This window comes from Muntiacus reevesi, chromosome 1 (genome assembly GCF_963930625.1).
Source record: "Muntiacus reevesi chromosome 1, mMunRee1.1, whole genome shotgun sequence".
Lineage (NCBI taxonomy): Eukaryota > Metazoa > Chordata > Mammalia > Artiodactyla > Cervidae > Muntiacus > Muntiacus reevesi.
In genome coordinates this window covers 90,678,158-90,696,962 of record NC_089249.1, presented here as the reverse complement: position 1 = coordinate 90,696,962, position 18,805 = coordinate 90,678,158, and the positions used below count along the sequence as shown (strand labels likewise).

General features: G+C 36.3%; 1 protein-coding gene across 2 annotated transcripts in view; it reads left to right on the top strand.

The window, feature by feature from the left end:
- The first annotated feature begins 10,120 nt into the window (after positions 1-10,120).
- The window catches only part of SYCP1 (synaptonemal complex protein 1), a 135,665-nt gene continuing 126,980 nt past the window's right edge, over positions 10,121-18,805 (top strand). For both annotated transcript variants that reach the window (XM_065927227.1, XM_065927220.1), the window contains exons 1-7: positions 10,121-10,228; positions 11,237-11,321; positions 11,501-11,544; positions 11,715-11,771; positions 13,358-13,522; positions 14,269-14,336; positions 16,872-16,945. In XM_065927227.1, coding sequence (XP_065783299.1) covers positions 10,121-10,228; positions 11,237-11,321; positions 11,501-11,544; positions 11,715-11,771; positions 13,358-13,522; positions 14,269-14,336; positions 16,872-16,945 — 601 coding nt within the window. The remainder of the gene's footprint in view (positions 10,229-11,236; positions 11,322-11,500; positions 11,545-11,714; positions 11,772-13,357; positions 13,523-14,268; positions 14,337-16,871; positions 16,946-18,805) is intronic.

The window sequence follows — 18,805 nt, the reverse complement described above, 5'->3', positions numbered from 1 at the left end:
TTGATTGGGTCATTTATTTTTCTGGAATTGAGCTTCAGGAGTTACTTGTATATTTTTGAGAGTAATCCTTTGTCTGTTTCCTCATTTGCTATTATTTTCTCCCAATCTGAGGGCTGTCTTTTCATCTTACTTATAGTTTCCTTTGTTGTGCAAAAGCTTTTAATTTTCATTAGGTCCCATTTGTTTATTTTTGCTTTTATTTCCAATATTCTGGGAGGTGGGTCATAGACAATCTTGCTATGATTTATTTCGGAGAGCGTTTTGCCTATGTTCTCCTCTAGGAGTTTTATAGTTTCTGGTCTTACATTTAGATCTTTAATCCATTTTGAGTTTATTTTTGTGTATGGTGTTAGAAAGTGTTCTAGTTTCATTCTTTTACAAGTGGTTGACCAGTTTTCCCAGCACCACTTGTTAAAGAGGTTGTCTTTTTTCCATTGTATATCCTTGCCTCCTTTGTCAAAGATAAGGTGTCCATAGGTTCGTGGATTTATCTCTGGGCTTTCTATTCTGTTCCATTGATCTATATTTCTGTCTTTGTGCCAGTACCATACTGTCTTGATGACTGTGGCTTTGTAGTAGAGCCTGAAGTCAGGCAGGTTGATTCCTCCAGTTCCATTCTTCTTTCTCAAGATTACTTTGGCTATTCGAGTTTTTTTTGTATTTCCATACAAATTGTGAAATTATTTGTTCTAGTTCTGTGAAAAATACCGTTGGTAACTTGATAGGGATTGCATTGCATCTATAGATTGCTTTGGGTAGAATAGCCATTTTGACAATATTGATTCTTCCAAACCATGAACACGGTATGTTTCTCCATCTGTTTGTGTCCTCTTTGATTTCTTTCATCAATGCTTTCTGTGTATAGGTCTTTTGTTTCTTTAGGTAGATGTAGTCCTAAGTATTTTATTCTTTTTGTTGCAATGGTGAATGGTATTGTTTCCTTCATTTCTCTTTCTGTTTTTTCATTGTTAGTATATAGGAGTGCAAGGGATTTCTGTGTGTTAATTTTATATCCTGCAACTTTACTATATTCATTGATTAGCTCTAGTAATTTTCTGGTAGAGTCTTTAGGGTTTTCTATGTAGAGGATCATGTCATCTGCAAACAGCGAGAGTTTCACTTCTTCTTTTCCTATCTGGATTCCTTTTACGTCTTTTTCTGCTCTGATTGCTGTGGCCAAAACTTCCAACACTATGTTGAATAGTAGTGGTGAGAGTGGGCATCCTTGTCTTGTTCCTGATTTCAGAGGAAATGCTTTCAATTTTTCACCATTGAGGGTGATGCTTGCTGTGGGTTTGTCATATATAGCTTTTATTATGTTGAGGTATGTTCCTTCTATTCCTGCTTTCTGGAGAGTTTTAATCATAAATGAGTGTTGAATTTTGTCAAAGGCTTTCTCTGCATCTATTGAGATAATCATATGGTTTTTATCTTCCAATTTGTTAATGTGGTGTATTATGTTGATTGATTTGCGGATATTAAAGAATCCTTGCATTCCTGGGATAAAGCCCACTTGGTCATTGTGTATGATTTTTTTTAATATGTTGTTGGATTCTGTTTGCTAGAATTTTATTAAGGATTTTTGCATCTATGTTCATCAGTGATATTGGCCTGTAGTTTTCTTTTTTTGTGGCATCTTTGTCTGGTTTTGGAATTAGGGTGATGGTGGCCTCATAGAATGAGTTTGGAAGTTTACCTTCATCTGCAATTTTCTGGAAGAGTTTGAGTAAGATAGGTGTTAGCTCTTCTCTAAATTTTTGGTAGAATTCAGCTGTGAAGCCATCTGCTCCTGGGCTTTTGTTTGCTGGAAGATTTTTGATTACAGTTTCGATTTCTTTGCTTGTGATGGATCTGTTAAGATCTTCTATTTCTTCCTTGTTCAGTTTTGGAAAGTTATACTTTTCTAAGAATTTGTCCATTTCATCCAAGTTGTCCATTTTATTGGCATAGAGCTGCTGGAGGTAGTCTCTTATGATCCTTTGGATTTCAGTGTTGTCTGTTGTGATCTCACCCTTTTCATTTCTTATTTTGTTAATTTGGTTCTTCTCTCTTTGTTTCTTAATGAGTCTTGCTAATGGTTTGTCAATTTTATTTTTTCAAAAAACCAGCTTTTAGCTTTGTTGATTTTTGCTATGGTCTCTTTAGTTTCTTTTGCATTTATTTCTGCCCTAATGTTTAAGATTTCTTTCCTTCTGCTAACCCTGGGGTTCTTCATTTCTTCCTTCTCTAATTGCTTTAGGTGTAGAGTTAGGTTATTTATTTGGCTTTTTTCTGTTTCTTGAGGTAAGCCTGTAATGCTATGAACCTTCCCCTTAGCACTGCTTTTACAGTGTCCCATAGGTTTTGGGTTGTTGTGTTTTCATTTTCATTCGTTTCTATACATATTTTGATTTCTTTTTTGATTTCTTCTATGATTTGCTGGTTATTCAGAAGCGTGTTATTTAGCCTCCATATGTTGGAATTTTTAACAATTTTTTTTCCTGTAATTGAGATCTAATCTTACTGCACTGTGGTCAGAAAAGATGACTGGAATCATTTCAATTTTTTTGAATTTTCCAAGACCAGATTTATGGCCCAGGATGTGATCTATTCTGGAGAAGGTTCCGTGTACACTTGAGAAAAAGGTGAAGTTGATTGTTTTGGGGTGAAATGTCCTATAGATATCAATTAGGTCTAGCTGGTCCATTGTATCATTTAAGGTTTGTGTTTCCTTATTGATTTTCTGTTTAGTTGATCTATCCATAGTTGTGAGTGGGGTATTAAAGTCTCCCACTATTATTGTGTTACTATTAATTTCCTCTTTCCTACTCGCTAGCGTTTGCCATACATATTGCAGTGCTCCTATGTTGGGTGCATATATATTTATAATTGTTATATCTTCTTCTTGGATTGATCCTTTGATCATTATATAGTGTCCTTCTTTGTCTCTTTTCACATCCTTTATTTGAAAGTCTATTTTATCTGATATGAGTGTTGCGACTCCTGCTTTCTTTTGGTCTCCGTTTGCGTGAAATATTTTTTTCCAGCCCTTCACTTTTAGTCTGTATGTGTCTCTGGTTTTGAGGTGGGTCTCTTGTAGACAGCATATATCGGGGTCTTGTTTTTGTATCCATTCAGTCAATCTTTGTCTTTTGGTTGGGGCATTCAACCCATTTACATTTAAGGTAATTATTGATAAGTGTGGACCTGTTGCCATTTACTTTGTTGTTTTGGGTTCACGTTTATACAACCTTTCTGCATTTCCTGTCTAGAGAAGATCCTTTAGCATTTGTTGAAGAGCTGGTTTGGTGGTGCTGAATTCTCTCAGCTTTTGCTTGTCTGTAAAGCTTTTGAATTCTCCTTCGTATCTGAATGAGATTCTTGCTGGGTACAGTAATCTAGGTTGTAGGTTATTCTCTTTCATTACTTTCAGTATGTCCTGCCATTCCCTTCTGGCCTGGAGGGTTTCTATTGATAGATCAGCTGTTATCCTTATAGGAATCCCTTTGTGTGTTATTTGTTGTTTCTCCCTTGCTGCTTTTAGTATTTGTTCTTTGTGTTTGATCTTTGTTAATTTGATTAATATGTGTCTTGGTGTGTTTCGCCTTGGGTTTATCCTGTTTGGGACTCTCTGGGTTTCTTGGGCTTGGGTGGCTATTTCCTTCCCCATTTTAGGGAAGTTTCCAGCTATTATCTCCTCGAGTATTTTCTCATGGCCTTTCTTTTTGCCTTCTTCTTTTGGGACTCCTATGATTCGAATATTGGGGCGTTTCACATTGTCCCAGAGGTCTCTGAGGTTGTCCTCATTTCTTTTGATCCTTTTTTCTTTTTTCCTCTCTGTTTCATTTATTTCCACCATTCTATCTTCTACTTCACTTATCCTATCTTGTGTCTCTGTTATTCTACTCTTTGTTCCCTCCAGAGTGTTTTTGATCTCATTCATTGCATTATTCATTTTTAATTGACTCTTTTTTATTTCTTCTAGGTCTTTATTAAACATTTCTTGCATCTTTTCAATCTTTGTCTCCAGGCTATTTATCTGTAACTCCATTTTGCTTTCAAGATTTTGGATCATTTTTATTATCATTATTCTAAATTCTTTTTCAGGTAGATTCCCTATCTCCTCTTTTGTTTGACTTGGTGGGCTTTTTTCATGTTCCTTTACCTGTTGGGTATTTCTTTGCCTTTTCATCTTGTTTAGATTGCTGTGTCTGGAGTGGGCTTTCTGTATTCTGGAGGTCTGTGGTTCCTTTTTATTGTGGAGGTTTTACCCAGTGGGTGGGGTTAGACGATTGGCTTGTCAAGGTTTCCTGATTAGCGAAGCTTGCGTCGGTGTTCTGGTCCGTGAATCTTGATTTCTTCTCTTTGGAGAGCAATGGAGTGCCCAGTAATGAGTTTTGAGATGGTCTATGTGTTAGGTGTGACCTTGGGCAGTCTCTATGTTGACGTTCAGGGCTATGTTCCTGCGTTGCTGGAGAATTTGCATGGTATGTCTTGCTCTAAAACTTATTGGCTCTTGGGTGGTGGTTGGTTTCAGTGTAGGTATGGAGGCTCTTGGACGGTCACTTATTACTTAAAGATCCATGTAGTCAGGAGTTTTCTGGTGTTCTCAGGTTTTGGGCTTAAGTCTCCTGCCTCTGGATTTCAGTTTTATTCTTCCTGTAGTCTCAGGACTTCTCCAACCATACAGCACTGATAATAAAACTTCTAGGTTAATGGTGAAAAGTTTCTCCCCCGTTAGGGACACCCAGAGAGGTTCACAGAGTTACATGAGGAAGAGGAGAGGGAGGAGGGAGACAGAGATGAGCAGGAGGAGAAAAAGGGGGACTCAAGAAGAAAGAGACAGATCTACGAAGTTGTCTGATCCCAGAGTGTTCTCCGTAGCCCAGACACCCACAAAGATTCACAGAATTTGATTGGGAAGAGAAGGGGAAAGGAGGAAATAGAGGTGTTCTGAGGTAGAAAACAGAGAGTCAAGATTGGGAGAGAATAATCAACACACTCCTGAATAAAAATGGGAGCTGAATATTGGATTCTTAAATGTTCACAATTTATATCATATATTGAAAAACAAAAATTAAAAATCTAGAGTAGAGGTTATACTCTTAAAAATACTATATTAAAAACAAAAACCACAACATACAAAAAAAATTTTAGAAATATATATGAAGTTTGGTTTAAAAATAGGGCTTCTCTTCTTTTTTTTTTCCTTTTTTTTCTGTAAGGTTATAGTGTATTGAAAATGAAAATTAAGGAGTAGTAAGAGGAGTATAGAGGGCTTTAAAAGAAATAAGAGAAAAAGAAAAATAGAAAATAGAAGAGAAGAAGAGAAAAGAAAAGAAGAAAAAGAAGAAAAAGAAAAAAAAGAGAAAAAAATTGTTTTACCTAATTAAAAAAATCGTAAAAATCTATGAAAATGAAAGTTAAGTAGTAATGGGGGAGTAATAGGGAATTTTAAAGGAAAATAAAAGAGAAAAAAAAATTTTTTTTTTCTTACTTAAGAAAAAAACAAAAAAGAAAGAAAAAATATATCTAGGAATTTCTCTGGAGCTGTTGCGATCAGTGTGGGTTCAGCTCAGTTTCAGATATCTCCTCGTTCCAGCTTACACTTCTCGATATCTACAGGCCCTTCCAGTGAAGTCGGTGTTTTCTTCAGGGATTTTAATCTGTTGCACCGGTCCCTTCTGAAGCAGTTCCCTTTGTTTATTTGGCTTCTGTTGCCAGTTTCTTCCGCGCCTAATTTCTGCCCTGACACAGGCGGGCAGAGGTGGATTCTTATTCAGGTAGCTAGTTCCGTCGCGTTGCGGGGAGGGGCTGGCACTGCGGGGAGGGGCCGGCGCTGCGGGGAGGGGCCGGCACTCCGGGGAGGGGCTGGCGCTCCGAGGAGGGGCCGGCGCTATTTTCTCCATCTGGGCTGTTCAGGCTCCCGCTGCTCTGCTTGGAGCGCGCCCCATGCTGTGCGCGGTTCCAGCCCTCGGGTGATTCACAAAAGCGCGGTACACAAAGCTGCGCCTGCGTTTTGTCCCTCCGCCGCCCGAGTGGCTCAGGCAGCCAGGCGCTTGTCGGGCGCTCTCTCCCCGGGTGTGGCGCGTCTTCTGTCCTGCGCGATCCCAGCCTCAGTTTCCGCCCATGCCAGTCGGGTGCGTGCGCCTTCTGCCCTCCGCGTCCCCTGCCCCAATCCCCGTCTGCACCGGCCGGGCGCGTGTACCGTGTCTAGCCACGACCCTCCCGGCGGATGTCGACCCTCCAGAATCTCCGGAGGTCTTTGATTAGAAGGCGGAGGCCCGTTTGCAGTGTGGCAGGGGATGCGGTCCTTGGGGCAGAGCCTGCCCCCTTCCCCTCCCCCCTGCCTCCTGCCTCTGGCGGGGCTGGGCAGGTCCGCAGCCTGCGAGCTCTTCTCAGGACTTTCTCGGTCCCTTTGTTCTGCCAACGGCCGGCAGTGTGTTCGGGCCGGTTAATTTTCTCTCTCTCTTTTGCTGACCCACAGTTCAAGCTGGGAACTCACAAAAGTTCCCTCTGATTGTCCTCAGGGCACTCAGGCCGGGACACTGCCCCAAGTAATGCCGCCCACTCTTCTCCGTTCGGCCCCCACTTGCTGGTTGCGGATGTGGGCGTCTGGGGTACTTTTCTGCTGGGAGTTGCTTTTAGCTCGTAATCTGTGGGTTTTATTTATTCTATCCCTCCCAGTCAGATTCAAACTCTGAGATTCAAACACTTCCCCCAGGCCCGCCAGTGCGAGGGTTTCCCGGTGTCTGGAAACGTCCTCTATTAAGACCCTTCCTGGGACGGATCTCCGTCCTTAGCTCTTTTGGCTCACTTTTTATCTTTTATCTTTTGTCCTACCTCCTTTCAAAGACAATGGGCTCCTTTTCTGGGCGCCTGATGACCTCAGCTAGCGATCAGAAGTTGCTTTGTGAAGTTTGCTCTGCGTTCAGTTATTTTGATGAATTTCTAGGAGAGAAAGTGGTTTCTCCGTCCTACTCCTCTGCCATCTTGGCTCCTCCCTCTTACTTTTTCTTAATGTCTTTAAAAAACAGATCTTTTATAAGTCCCAATTAAAAATTTTGTCATGGGATGACCCAGAGGGATGGGATGGGGAGGGAGGTGGGAGGGGGGTTCAGGATGGGAACACATGCATACCCATGGTGGATTCATGTCAATATATGGCAAAATCAATACAATATTGTAAAGTAAAAAAAAAAAAAATAATAAAACTGAAAAAAATTTTATCATGGAAAGATACTGAAAAATTAAAATGACAAAATATGTTAACATATATTGGGAAATTAAGCACAATTTAATGCTCATTCTGGTAGACAATATTTTAATATTTTTGCTAACACCTTTTGTAGAAAAAACTAAAATTCTTAAAACCTGAAATCTTACCACAAAGATTTTAATCCTTAGAAGAACTGGATTAACATTAAAACATTTCATGTGAAATACACAAAAATGAGAAATTATATAGAAGCCCAATTGTTTAGAAAGACTGGACCTGAGTAAATAAAGCTCAATTTAATACTAGGAATGACATTTTGGTTTCCAATAAGAAAAAAGACCATAGTTGAATATTTCACTGTTACAAAACTTTAAAAAATTTGGAATATTGAATTTATACCTTTAACTTTTAAAATATGTTAATTAAATGTGTCAGCTATTCCCCCCAGGGATTATCTTGTGCATTTATTTTTGGTATCATCTCTTAAAAGGAGAATTTAATCTTTTTTAGGGTACCTAGACTCCTTTTTCGGAGAAGGAAATGGCAACCCACTCCAGTGTTCTTGCCTGGAGAATCCCAGGGGCGGGGGAGCCTGGTGGGCTGCTGTCTATGGGTTCACACAGAGTCGGACACAATTGAAGCGACTTGGCAGCAGCAGCAGACTCCTTTTCATATAAAATGAAAACCTTGCACTTTTTTCTAGCTCAAAAATTATGTTTTTCCCAGTTCAAAAATGTAAGTTTAGCAGAAACTATTATGTTTAATGGGTTAAAGTTACTAAAAACAAAATGTTGTTTAAAAATATTACTAACGTCCTCTGGAAAAGCATTGGTTATATTGTAGGACATGGAGAAAATTAGAACATACAATCAGTATGTTGAAAACAGAACGTATTGTCTTACTGCACAAACCTAGGTACCTAGCACCATATTTATTGCTTCTAGTAGCCCAAATCTGAATCGAGGCAGTCATTTCAGACTTTTGCTGCTCACTTTAAAAAAGCCATCAAGTCCTATTAATTTTACTTTCTAAGTGTCTTTTACATTTGACACATTTTCATCCTTAATGTCTCTGTCATAACTTAGATCCTCATACCTTACTCACGCAGGCTATTAAAATTGTCTCCCTAATTCAGTCTCGTAAACCTAAACCATTTTTCATACTACGAATTTTCTTCTGAACTTGATCACTCCTCCCTTTCTGCTCACAATCTCTCAAGATTCCTATCCATAAAGCCTAAAATCCAAAAGCCTTTGCAATACCTTCACACTTGCTAAGTCTCTAGTCTCATCATTTTCCCATTTGCGTCCTTACACACCTACACTGCATTGCTTGGTTTCACTCTGTTGGACTCATCTCTCTCACAACTCGAACGCCTTCAGCTCGAGCGCCTCATAAAATGAGCGCTACGGTCCTTCAGCTAGGAACACGCCTTCCCGTATTCACTATCTGGCCATAGTTTTACTTATCCCTTCAGCTTCCCTGGTGGCTCAGAGGTTAAAGCGTCTTCCCCCAATGCGGGAGACCTGGGTTTGATCTCTGGGTTGGGAAGATCCCTTGGGAAAGAAAATGGTAGCCCACTCCAGTATTCTTGCCTGGAGAATCCGTGGATGGATCCACGGGGTCACAAAGAGTCGGACGCGACTTCACTTTCACTTTCTTTCTGTTTTCTATATAAGCAGTAACAGTAGCACATCCGTGAAGGATTCTCCTGACTCCCAAGCCACTGGGAAGGCCATTTTCCCTTTCGAAGTGTCTCCATGATCCCTTACAACCATTAGGTGATTACAGGGGCTATAATTATCTATTTGCACTTGTTTCCTTCCTGTCACTGTGAACTCTTGGAGGACAGAAATAGATTTTTCACTCTCAGTTCCAATCTATCACAGTGTAAGTGTTAGTCGCTCAATCGTGCCCAACTCTTTGCGACCCCATCGACTGCAGCCCACCAGGCTCCTCTGTCCATGAGATTTTCCAGGCAAGGATGCTGGAGTGGGTTGCCATTTCCTTCTCCAGGGGATCTTCCCAACACAGAGCTTGAACCCAGGTCTCCTGCACTTCAGGCAGATTCTTTACCGACTGAGCAACAAGGGAAGCCCTATCATAGCTCCTAATCTATCATAGCACCTAATAGTTTCCTTCACATTCTTTAACAATAGAAGAAGCTTAAAGAATGTCAAATTCTAAGAGTACAGGTAAGAATCCAGGTAAGAATCGTTACTGACGTAAAGGGAAATCTCGCGAGATGTAGGTCTTGCGTGCTTGGCCGGCAGACGCTGCTGACCGTTATTTCGCGGTTAAATCGCGGTTCGCCCTGCCCCTCCTTCCTGGCCGCTGTGGTGGAGCTATTTCCCGCCTTTTCCGAGGTTCGCAGGCAGAAGTTCTTGTTGGTTCTTTCTGCTGCTCTAATAAGACAGCACGTGGTGGTTCGCGTGGGCACTGAGCCCGCGATTTCCCGCTAATTTTTTTAAAGGTAGGGTAAGGTGTGCCGAGTTCCTTCCCTGAGGAGGAAACCTGGAGGTGGGCGACATTTTGATACTTCCGCTCCCTCACGCAGGGCAGCCTCCAACGCCTCTGTAGTCGTCTAAGCACCTAAGCTAGTTCTTCCCGGCGAGGTGATGCAATTTGACAGGGCTGGTAGAGGTAACGGACTTCTTTTCAGGCTGTCCTGGTGATGATGCTAGTTTGAGTTTCTCGATTATGTACGCTGCCAGCACGGCCATTGGTGGTAGGGGAATGGTGGGGACATAGGGGATGTTTCCCCTCTCGCGGTAAGCGACGCTGTAGGCTTACATGGTAGTAGAGGTTTCGCCTATTCCCTTGTGTACCCATTACAGAACAAGTAGGGTATTAATTAAACAATGTAAAACCCTTTCCCCTCCTTCTTGAGCAGTAGATAATTACGCAACTGAAAGAGAGAAAATGGAAAAACAAAAGCCCTTTAAATTGTTTGTGCCACCAAGATTAAGTAGCAGTCAAGTATCTGCAGTGAAACCTCAGACTTCGGGAGGAGATTCTAATTTCTTCAAGGTAAATTTGCAAATGAATTTTGATTTGACTATTCTTTAGGTAAAGGAAGCAAAGTGAACTTTCCTACTGGTGATGTTTTATAATTTTTTTTTCTGTAAATATCGTCTCATTTAGTATTGCTATTTAATCTCATTTAATCTTGCTATTAACAAGTATATTGAATAGAATTGCTTTGAATTAATAATGAGCCTACTTAATGAGTTTAGGCATCATTCATTTAAAGAAGTAATCTGTGGCGCTTTAGAATTCTGCATACGTAATGGGATCTGCTTATTTTAATCCTCCCTTCTCACTTTCTTAAAGTGATTTAAAGCAACTTATATACAATAAGATATAAATTAGAAGAATGTTAGAATCAAGGATAATTAACAACATTTAGACAAATATATCGATATACTGATAAAAATTAGTGTGACTGAGGTTAAAATTTGAGCCTCCTGGTTGACAGGATAAAAAGGGAAATTTGTACATGTAGTACATTCTTTTTGGAAGGGAGGAATTATATCATGTTTCTCAGGCAAAATAGAGCTTTTTTTTTTAGTAATTAAATTTCTCAAGTGGAACTGTATGTTGGAGATGGGATGAAGCAATGAATATTTTAATTTTCTGTGCTGTAGAAAAATTCTTATGTCTTTATAGCCAAGAGTATAATGCTAAAATGCTATTCAGTAGAGAAAATTCTCAATTCTACCAGGGGAAAGATATTAATAAAATTGAAGAAAACTAATATTCCAGGCTACTAATTAAATTTACTTATATTATTCCTGAGTACTTGCAAAGCATGTGTAATGTAATTTTAGTTGGCTTTCTCTTATAAGTGAAAATTAAAAATTTTTGCTTTGTTTACATACCAGAGACATTTGATATTTTTAACACAATGTATACATTAAAGAATTTACAATTATAGTCGCTTCTTCAGGGAGATGTATATACAATTACATATTATTACACTGCTAGTTATTAGAGTGATATGGAACAGTATGTTTAAGAACTTCTTTGTGTTTCTAGGGTTTCAACAAATGTGTTGAAGATGATTTTGGTTTTCCATTTGCAGTGACTAATGTCTCCAAAAATGGGGAAAACATTGATTCAGGTAGGAGACTAGAAAAGCAATGTATTACCTGTGTAGAAGCATTTTTAAAATATACTTTGCTAGATATCAATGTAAGTACTGTATTGATTGACATTAGCCTTGACATTAAAGCTGGATATAATACTTGGTATAAAAAATAAGATGTTGGCATTTAATTCCAGTTGTCTTTTGTCTTGCAGATCCTGCTTTACAAAAAGTTAACTTTTTGCCCATGCTTGAACAGGTCAGTTACGTATAGTGTATATGGCTGTAACCTGTTTAGGTATTGAATTGCTTACTTGAAAAAGAAAAAAAGTTCTTTAGTTGTTGGATTACTAGTCTTCAGTATTTAATTGCTACTATTTGGAAACATCAGAAATATTTTCTCACAGGAAAAATTTATTCATTTTTTAGACTGATAATTCTGACTGTTGTCATTACCAGGAAGGACTAAAAGACTCTGATTTTGAGGTCAGAAAATTTCCTACTCGTATTTAATTTCTTATAATTGGAGTATCATTTATTATTACTTGGGTTTATCTTTCTTTTGAGGCTTCCAAAGAGTTAATATTTAGTTATTGTTTTAAGTTATATTCTTTAAACCTTTTATCCCCTTCGTTTTTCTTTTAAATTTGCTGAAACAGTAGGCCTCTGTATTTTCCTGGATTATAAAAGCATCCATTCTTAAGAGGCAATTTAACTTTAAATCATAAAAATCAAGAATAGAAAAGGGGCCTCTTATACAGAGTGAAGTAAGTCAGAAAAAGAAAGATAAATACTGTATACTAATGCATATATATGGAATCTAGAACGATGGTACTGATGAATTTATTTGCAGGACAGTAATGGAGAGACAGACAGAGAACAGACTTACGAACACGGGAAGGTTGGAGGAAGGAGAGGGTGAGATGGATGGAGAGAGTAACATGGAAACTTATATTACCATATGCAAAATAGACAGCCAGTAGGAATTTGCTGTATGACTTAGGGAACTGAGACAGGGACTCTGTAACAACCTAGAGGGGTGGGATGGAGAGGGAGATGGGAGGGAGGTTCCAGAGGGAAGGGACATAACCTATACCTATGGCTGATTATTTTGGTATTTGGCAGAAAACAACAGAATTCTATAAAGCAATTATCCTTCAGTTAAAAAATAGGAAATATCACAAGCTAAGTAATAAAAGTACCCTTCTCAAAAAAAAAATAGAAAAAGGGGAGATGGATACAATATGTGAGAAGGCTGAGACTTAAGCCAGTATTTTACAAAAAATTCTTGAATTAGTAGGTATGATTGTTAGGTTTACTGTCTAAGGAATTTATAGGATATACTCTACTTTTGATTTTAGTTATAAAAGTATTTTTATGGCACATAGATATCTTTAAAACAGACATTCCATGGCCTGATAAAATGCTATATGTTTGTTGCTGGGATTATGGTATCACAAATTTATAAATATGGGATTTATTCCTAAATTTTGATAACAGAACTATCAAATAGTGACTAGAAAAAACAACTTCTGATATTTATCTTATGTAAATTGTTGATGCAGGAAATCCAAATAAAATCTCAGGCTAAATGAAAGAACTTGTGTTCAGTATTGTTTTTCATGTCATTGTATTGTAAACTTCATATCCTTTGGTTAATTCTTAAACTGTTTGTGTAGCCAAAATGTTGCAAGACCTTTGCTAAAATTTATAGATTTGTAGAATGATTTATTTTAGCTTTTAACCAGCCAGATTCTCTAATTGACTTAAAGATTTCTAACTTCTGACTTGTGTATATTTTGAAGTAATTTTATTTTATTCAGCAATGAATAACTTAGTCAAGTGATCAGTAACCTTAGTCAAGTGACCAAGTTATAAAGTGAAGTAGCTAGTATTGCTTTAGTAGTTAAAAAAAAGTTAACATAGCTTTCAGTATGATATTAGGGCAAAAACTGAGGAGAGATTTGGTCTCAAGTACGAAGATACTCATGGATGTTTTCAGTAAGCAGCTGTAGTTTGGTTATACTAAACTTTGAACAGTTAACAGTCTTTGAAAACTTATTTTATAATAGAATTCAGAGCCAATGAGCAGACTATATTCAAAACTGTATAAGGAGGCTGAAAAGATCAAGAAGTGGAAAGTGAATGTAGAATCTGAATTGAAGCATAAAGAAAACAAGTTGCAAGAAAATAGAAAAATAATTGAAGCACAGCGGAAAGCCATTCAAGAACTACAGGTATAATGAGACTTGGAATTGAAAATATGGTATAATAAATCTTATAGTGCTATTTAAACTGAAGTGTTATTTCATAGTTAACTTAGGTTTATCTTGTTTCTATCATGTGGATTTTAAGAATGGTGCTTTTTTGAAGTTTCATTAATATTAGTCGCGTTTCAGTTTTAGGATAAACACACAGGAGAGGTTGCACAAAGCTTAATTAAATGTCTGGGGAAATAGTAACTTATTTCAGATAAAGATTGAGTTAATGATTCTAATTATAGAGTTTTAATTTTTATTAGTTCCTATTTCTGATGATGTTTTGTTTGATATAAATGTTTTTTTATATATTATAAAATGACATTTTCTAATATATAAAAAAGCAGATAAAACTTTGAATGTGAAGCTGTTTAGCTTCAATATTGTGGCAGAGTGAAAGAAAAATTTTGAGAAAATGTAACACTGGGTTAGGACAAAGATAAAACACCTTTTCAAAATGTTTAGGAAAGATAATCTTACATTAAAATTTTGTTGGATACATTTTGGAGATGATTCAGCAAATCTAATTTTAGATTGATGAAAGTGAGACCCATATTCTTATAGGTTATCAATAAGTGTGATAAAAAAGTTCTTTTTTATGTTCAAAAAAATAATTTTTATAGACCATCATAGAAAGTTAACAAAGAAATGCTGCTTAATGATTATACTTATGTTTATTTTGCTAACTAAAATGTGATGAACTGTTCTTCTGTCTTGTAAATTAGTTTGAAAATGAAAAAGTAAGTTTGAAATTAGAAGAAGGAATTCAAGAAAATAAAGATTTAATAAAAGAGTAAGTAATAATTTAGTGAATTTGCTCTTTACAAATTTATTTTTATTTCAAACTAATTATTAAAATAATTTCCAAAAAGTTAATGACCTCTTTCTGTTGTATAATATTAATTGATATATAGAATTATGTCTGGGTGCTGTAGAGAAAAGGAAGACATACATATTTTACATTCTTTCATTTGGCAAACTGGTCACTGACTAATAACGTCTCACATTTAAAAAAAAAATTTCTCACTTTTTAAAATGACCAGCAGAGGAAGCCATTATTATGTGTTGAAAAGGGTGCCTGATAATCCTGTATTTACACTGCCTATGTGTATTGTATACCCTTCTGGTTGATTATTGTTTTAGATGCAGCTCTTGCAGAATAGGGCTCAACTTAGTTCCAGCCTGATCCTTACTGTCAAATTCCTGTTTTTGCCAGTGGTGCAATCATTCTTCCATTAACTTTGGCTTGAAACTTTAGTGTCATCTTTGACTTTTCCTTTTCTTTATTCTAGGCAATAGCTAAACTTTATTTTCTGCTTCTTTTATTTCAGATGGTATCATGCAGAATTTCATTGAAAAATGTAATTATTTAATTTATCTGCCAAGTAAATGAATATTGAATGGTTACAATATAATGTGCGTCCACATACAGTGATAAATTTATTTCTATTTGCTTTAAGTTAAACATCATGCTAAATATGGTTCTAGAAGGATTATCACCTTGTCAGTAAAGTTGCTAATAAGTGAAAAATATGATTACAGCAGATTGTTTTAGCTTAATTCAAATTCCAGAAAAATCTAAATGTTTACCTTAATTTTTTTCCTGGCTAAATATGGTTTGGATATTAGATAGGGGGAAGGGAGAAAGAAGAGGAAGTTTCTCAAATTGTGTGCCTGCTGTATGTTTGGGTACTTGTCACTGTTATATGGATATGTGATTGAGTTTCTGTAGTATACATGCCTGCGTACTCAGTTGTGTCTGACACTCTGATCTCATGGACTATAACCCACCAGGCTCCTCTGTTCATGGGATTTTCCAGGCAAGACTACTGGAGTGGGTTGCCATTTCCTCTTCCAGGGGATCTTCCTGACTCAGGGATCAAACCTGAGTCTCCTGTGTCTCCTGCATTGGCAGGCAGATTCTTTACCACTTGAGGGCACCACTTGGGAAGGCCTTCTACAGTATAAGGCAGATCTGAAGTCTTCTGTAGTCCTGATACCAGTATTTGGTAACTTGTGAGCTTTCTTAAATGGCTGCTGTCTCTATTAATAAACAGTAGACTTTTTTTGTGAATACTGTAACTGCTTAGTATATATATATAGCATACACTATAGTGTAGAACAGTGTAGTATGATATAGTAAAATATAGAATTTATGCCATTTTCTGAGGTGGGAGGGAGTGACTATATTTTGGTGTGATATCTTTCTATTTTAAGCACTTGATTCAGTTGAGTGTCAGTTTTGGTCTCAAATTGTCAGTTGTCATTTGAGAGCACCTAACATTTAGTTAAGAGCTTTGTCAGAATGTAGATAAGAAACAAAGTAATACTTAGAATAGAGTGACTTGGTTATTGGGTAACAAATTTAATATTAATAGAAAGTAGCTCAGATCAACCCATTATTCACTTGATCATGACTTTCTGAAAGGAATGTAGATTTTAGTGTATTCTTTTTTTTTTTTTTTGTAATTTTTCTTGAGTTTGAAAAGAGACTTTGGGTATTTAAAAACCATATGCCTGGCCTGTAATAGAAGTTTGAGATACTGTAACTTTACTGAATTTTAAAAAATTTTTCTAACAGTTTCTTGGCAGAGTCTGAGGGTTTTCTATATATAATAAAGTCATCTGCAAATAGTGACAGTTTTACTTTGTTTTTTCTGATTTGAGTGCCTTTTATTTCTTTTTCTTGTCTTTTGCTGTGGTGGTGAAAATGAGCATCCTTGTCCTGTTTCTGATCTTGGAGGACAAACTTTCAGCTTTTCAGGGCTGGGTATGATGTTAGCTGTGGGCTTGTTATATATGGCTTTTATTATGTTGATGTAGGTTCCCTGTATACCCACTCTGTTAAGAATTTTTATCATAAATGAATTTTGAATTTTCTCAAGTGCTTTCTCTGCATCTGTGAGATGATCAGAGGTTTTATTCACATAATGAAATTCAGGAAATTACTCATTTTATGTTTTGAAAGTAAGATAGTTGGAATATTTCTAGAGTAATTAGTAAATGAAGATCCCAATCCTGTCTGCTCATTTTATTTCTTAGGTGAATCTGGAACTGTTTACTAAGAGATTATTGAAAGCTACTTGGGTAGAAACTTGCTAAGGAGGCTTTTACTTTCAAAGAAGGCAGTTATTTAATCATCTTACTAATAGTACAGTCAACCCATTTTCCTTCATATAGTCACTTATGAGTGATTCATGATATATATAAAATATTATAATGTTTTAAGAATTTCTTTAAAATTATAATAATAATGTGTGATAACTTTTAGATATGATTTTGCTTTGAGATCAGATTACATTTATGCAAACTCTTTCCTTTGTTCCAGGAATAATGCTACAAGGCACTTATGTAATCTACTCAAAGAAACTTGTGCCAGATCTGCAGAAAAGACAAAGAAATGTAAATATCTTTTCTTGTTTTATATGATTTTATCAATTTGTTTTTATTACTTTAATGGTGGGAGGTGGAGACGGGGACAGATTATCTTTTAATTTTTTGAAACCAGTTTTTATTTGAACATGTTATGTATGTCTTATACCATTTCTTTATATAATAATTAGAATTAATGTCTCATAACCATTTCTTTATATAATAACTAGATTCTTAATTCTTTGAGCTTTGAAAGCACAAAGGTTTTTGAAAGATAATATTATATATTTCAAAAGGTATATATTGATACTTGACATTTATGGTTAATTCTCATTTTAGTTAAAGTGTGATCTTGAGATTAACCTCTTCTGTCTAGAACAACCAGGAAGTTGAATAAAGAATGACATATAGTCATATTGGTAATAAAAATTACTGATGGAGGGCTATGCTGAAAGCGTGGTACTTAAGAATAGCAATGTGGTATTTATAAATAGAATTCTCAAATTTCTTCTAAAGAAACATTATTTTAAAACATTCTGTTAAGGTTGTGGTATATATGTGAAAGTGCATGTTTTTATTTTCTGCATGTTTTGATGTTAATTGTAAAGTAGGAATTTTTTTGTTTTGATGAAAAATATTGTCTGATTTTCAAAAATAATAGTGTTTGTCTTTGTCATTAATCTGACACCAGCTCTACTTTGTTATTTGTTTGTTTCTGCTAAGAATCTATTGGGAAATACTGTGTACCTGCTTTTCCAGGATAACTTATATTTTAACTGATATCACACAGCTTATTGCTTAAGAGCTTGGACTGAAGAGTTAGATATCCCTGTGTTCAAATTCAAACTTTCAGTTTTTATCTGCCTGATTTGAATAATTTATGTAACTTCTCTGTCCTTCTGTTTATTAAAGTACCTCTTAGTGTTGTTTTGAGAATTAAATTAGGTAATAAATATAAAATGCTTAGAACAGTGCAAAGTACTCAATATATGTTAGCTGTTAATGTTGTTTCTAGTATTGCTAGTTTTTTATTCTTGATCCCTGCCTATTGTACTTAGCTTTTGTAACTATATATACTTTCCAGAATGTACAGTTCCACTATCAGCAGTTCCACTGTACCATGTTTATTCAACTTTCAAGATTAACTTTTCTGCCTAGATATAAAAAGTGGTGAAAAGTATATGAATGTGGGTAGAGAGATACTATATTGATTACCTTGTAGAAAGTAACCTGGGCTAGAGAGACAAGGCTGTTCTTTCTTCTGTTTAGTTTTAAGCTAAATCAGAGATCAGTTGGTGGGAGAGGTTAGAACTTTTTAAACATTTTTAGGTGCTCTCTTATATGAACTAAAGAGTGTATCTTTTTTTTCCCCCAATATTTCAGTTTATCTATTTATTTATGGCCACGCATTGTATGGCTTGTGGGATCTTAGTTCCCCAAATAGGGGTTGAACCTGTGTCCTTGGCAGTGAAAGTATAGAGTCCTAACCATTGGATTTCTGGGGAAGTCCCTGCTCCTCTTTCAAGGCTTTTTTGATATTGAGCTACATGAGCTGCTTCTATGTTTTGAAGATTAATCCTTTGTTGGTTGATTTGTTTGCAAATATTTTCTTCCATTCTCAGGGTTATCTTTTTGTTTTGTTTATGGTTTTCTTTGCTGTGCCAAAACCGTTTAAGTTTAATTAGGTCTCAATTATTTTCATTACTCTAGGAGGTGGATCGAAAAAGATCTTGCTGCAAGTTATGTCAAAGTGTGTCGTGCCTATGTTTTCTTTTGAGAGTTTTATAGTATATGGCATTATATTTAGTTCTTTTATTCGTTTTATGTTTTTTTGTGTGTATTAAAGAGTTTTCTGATTTTATTTGTTTACATTTGTAGCTGTCTAGTTTT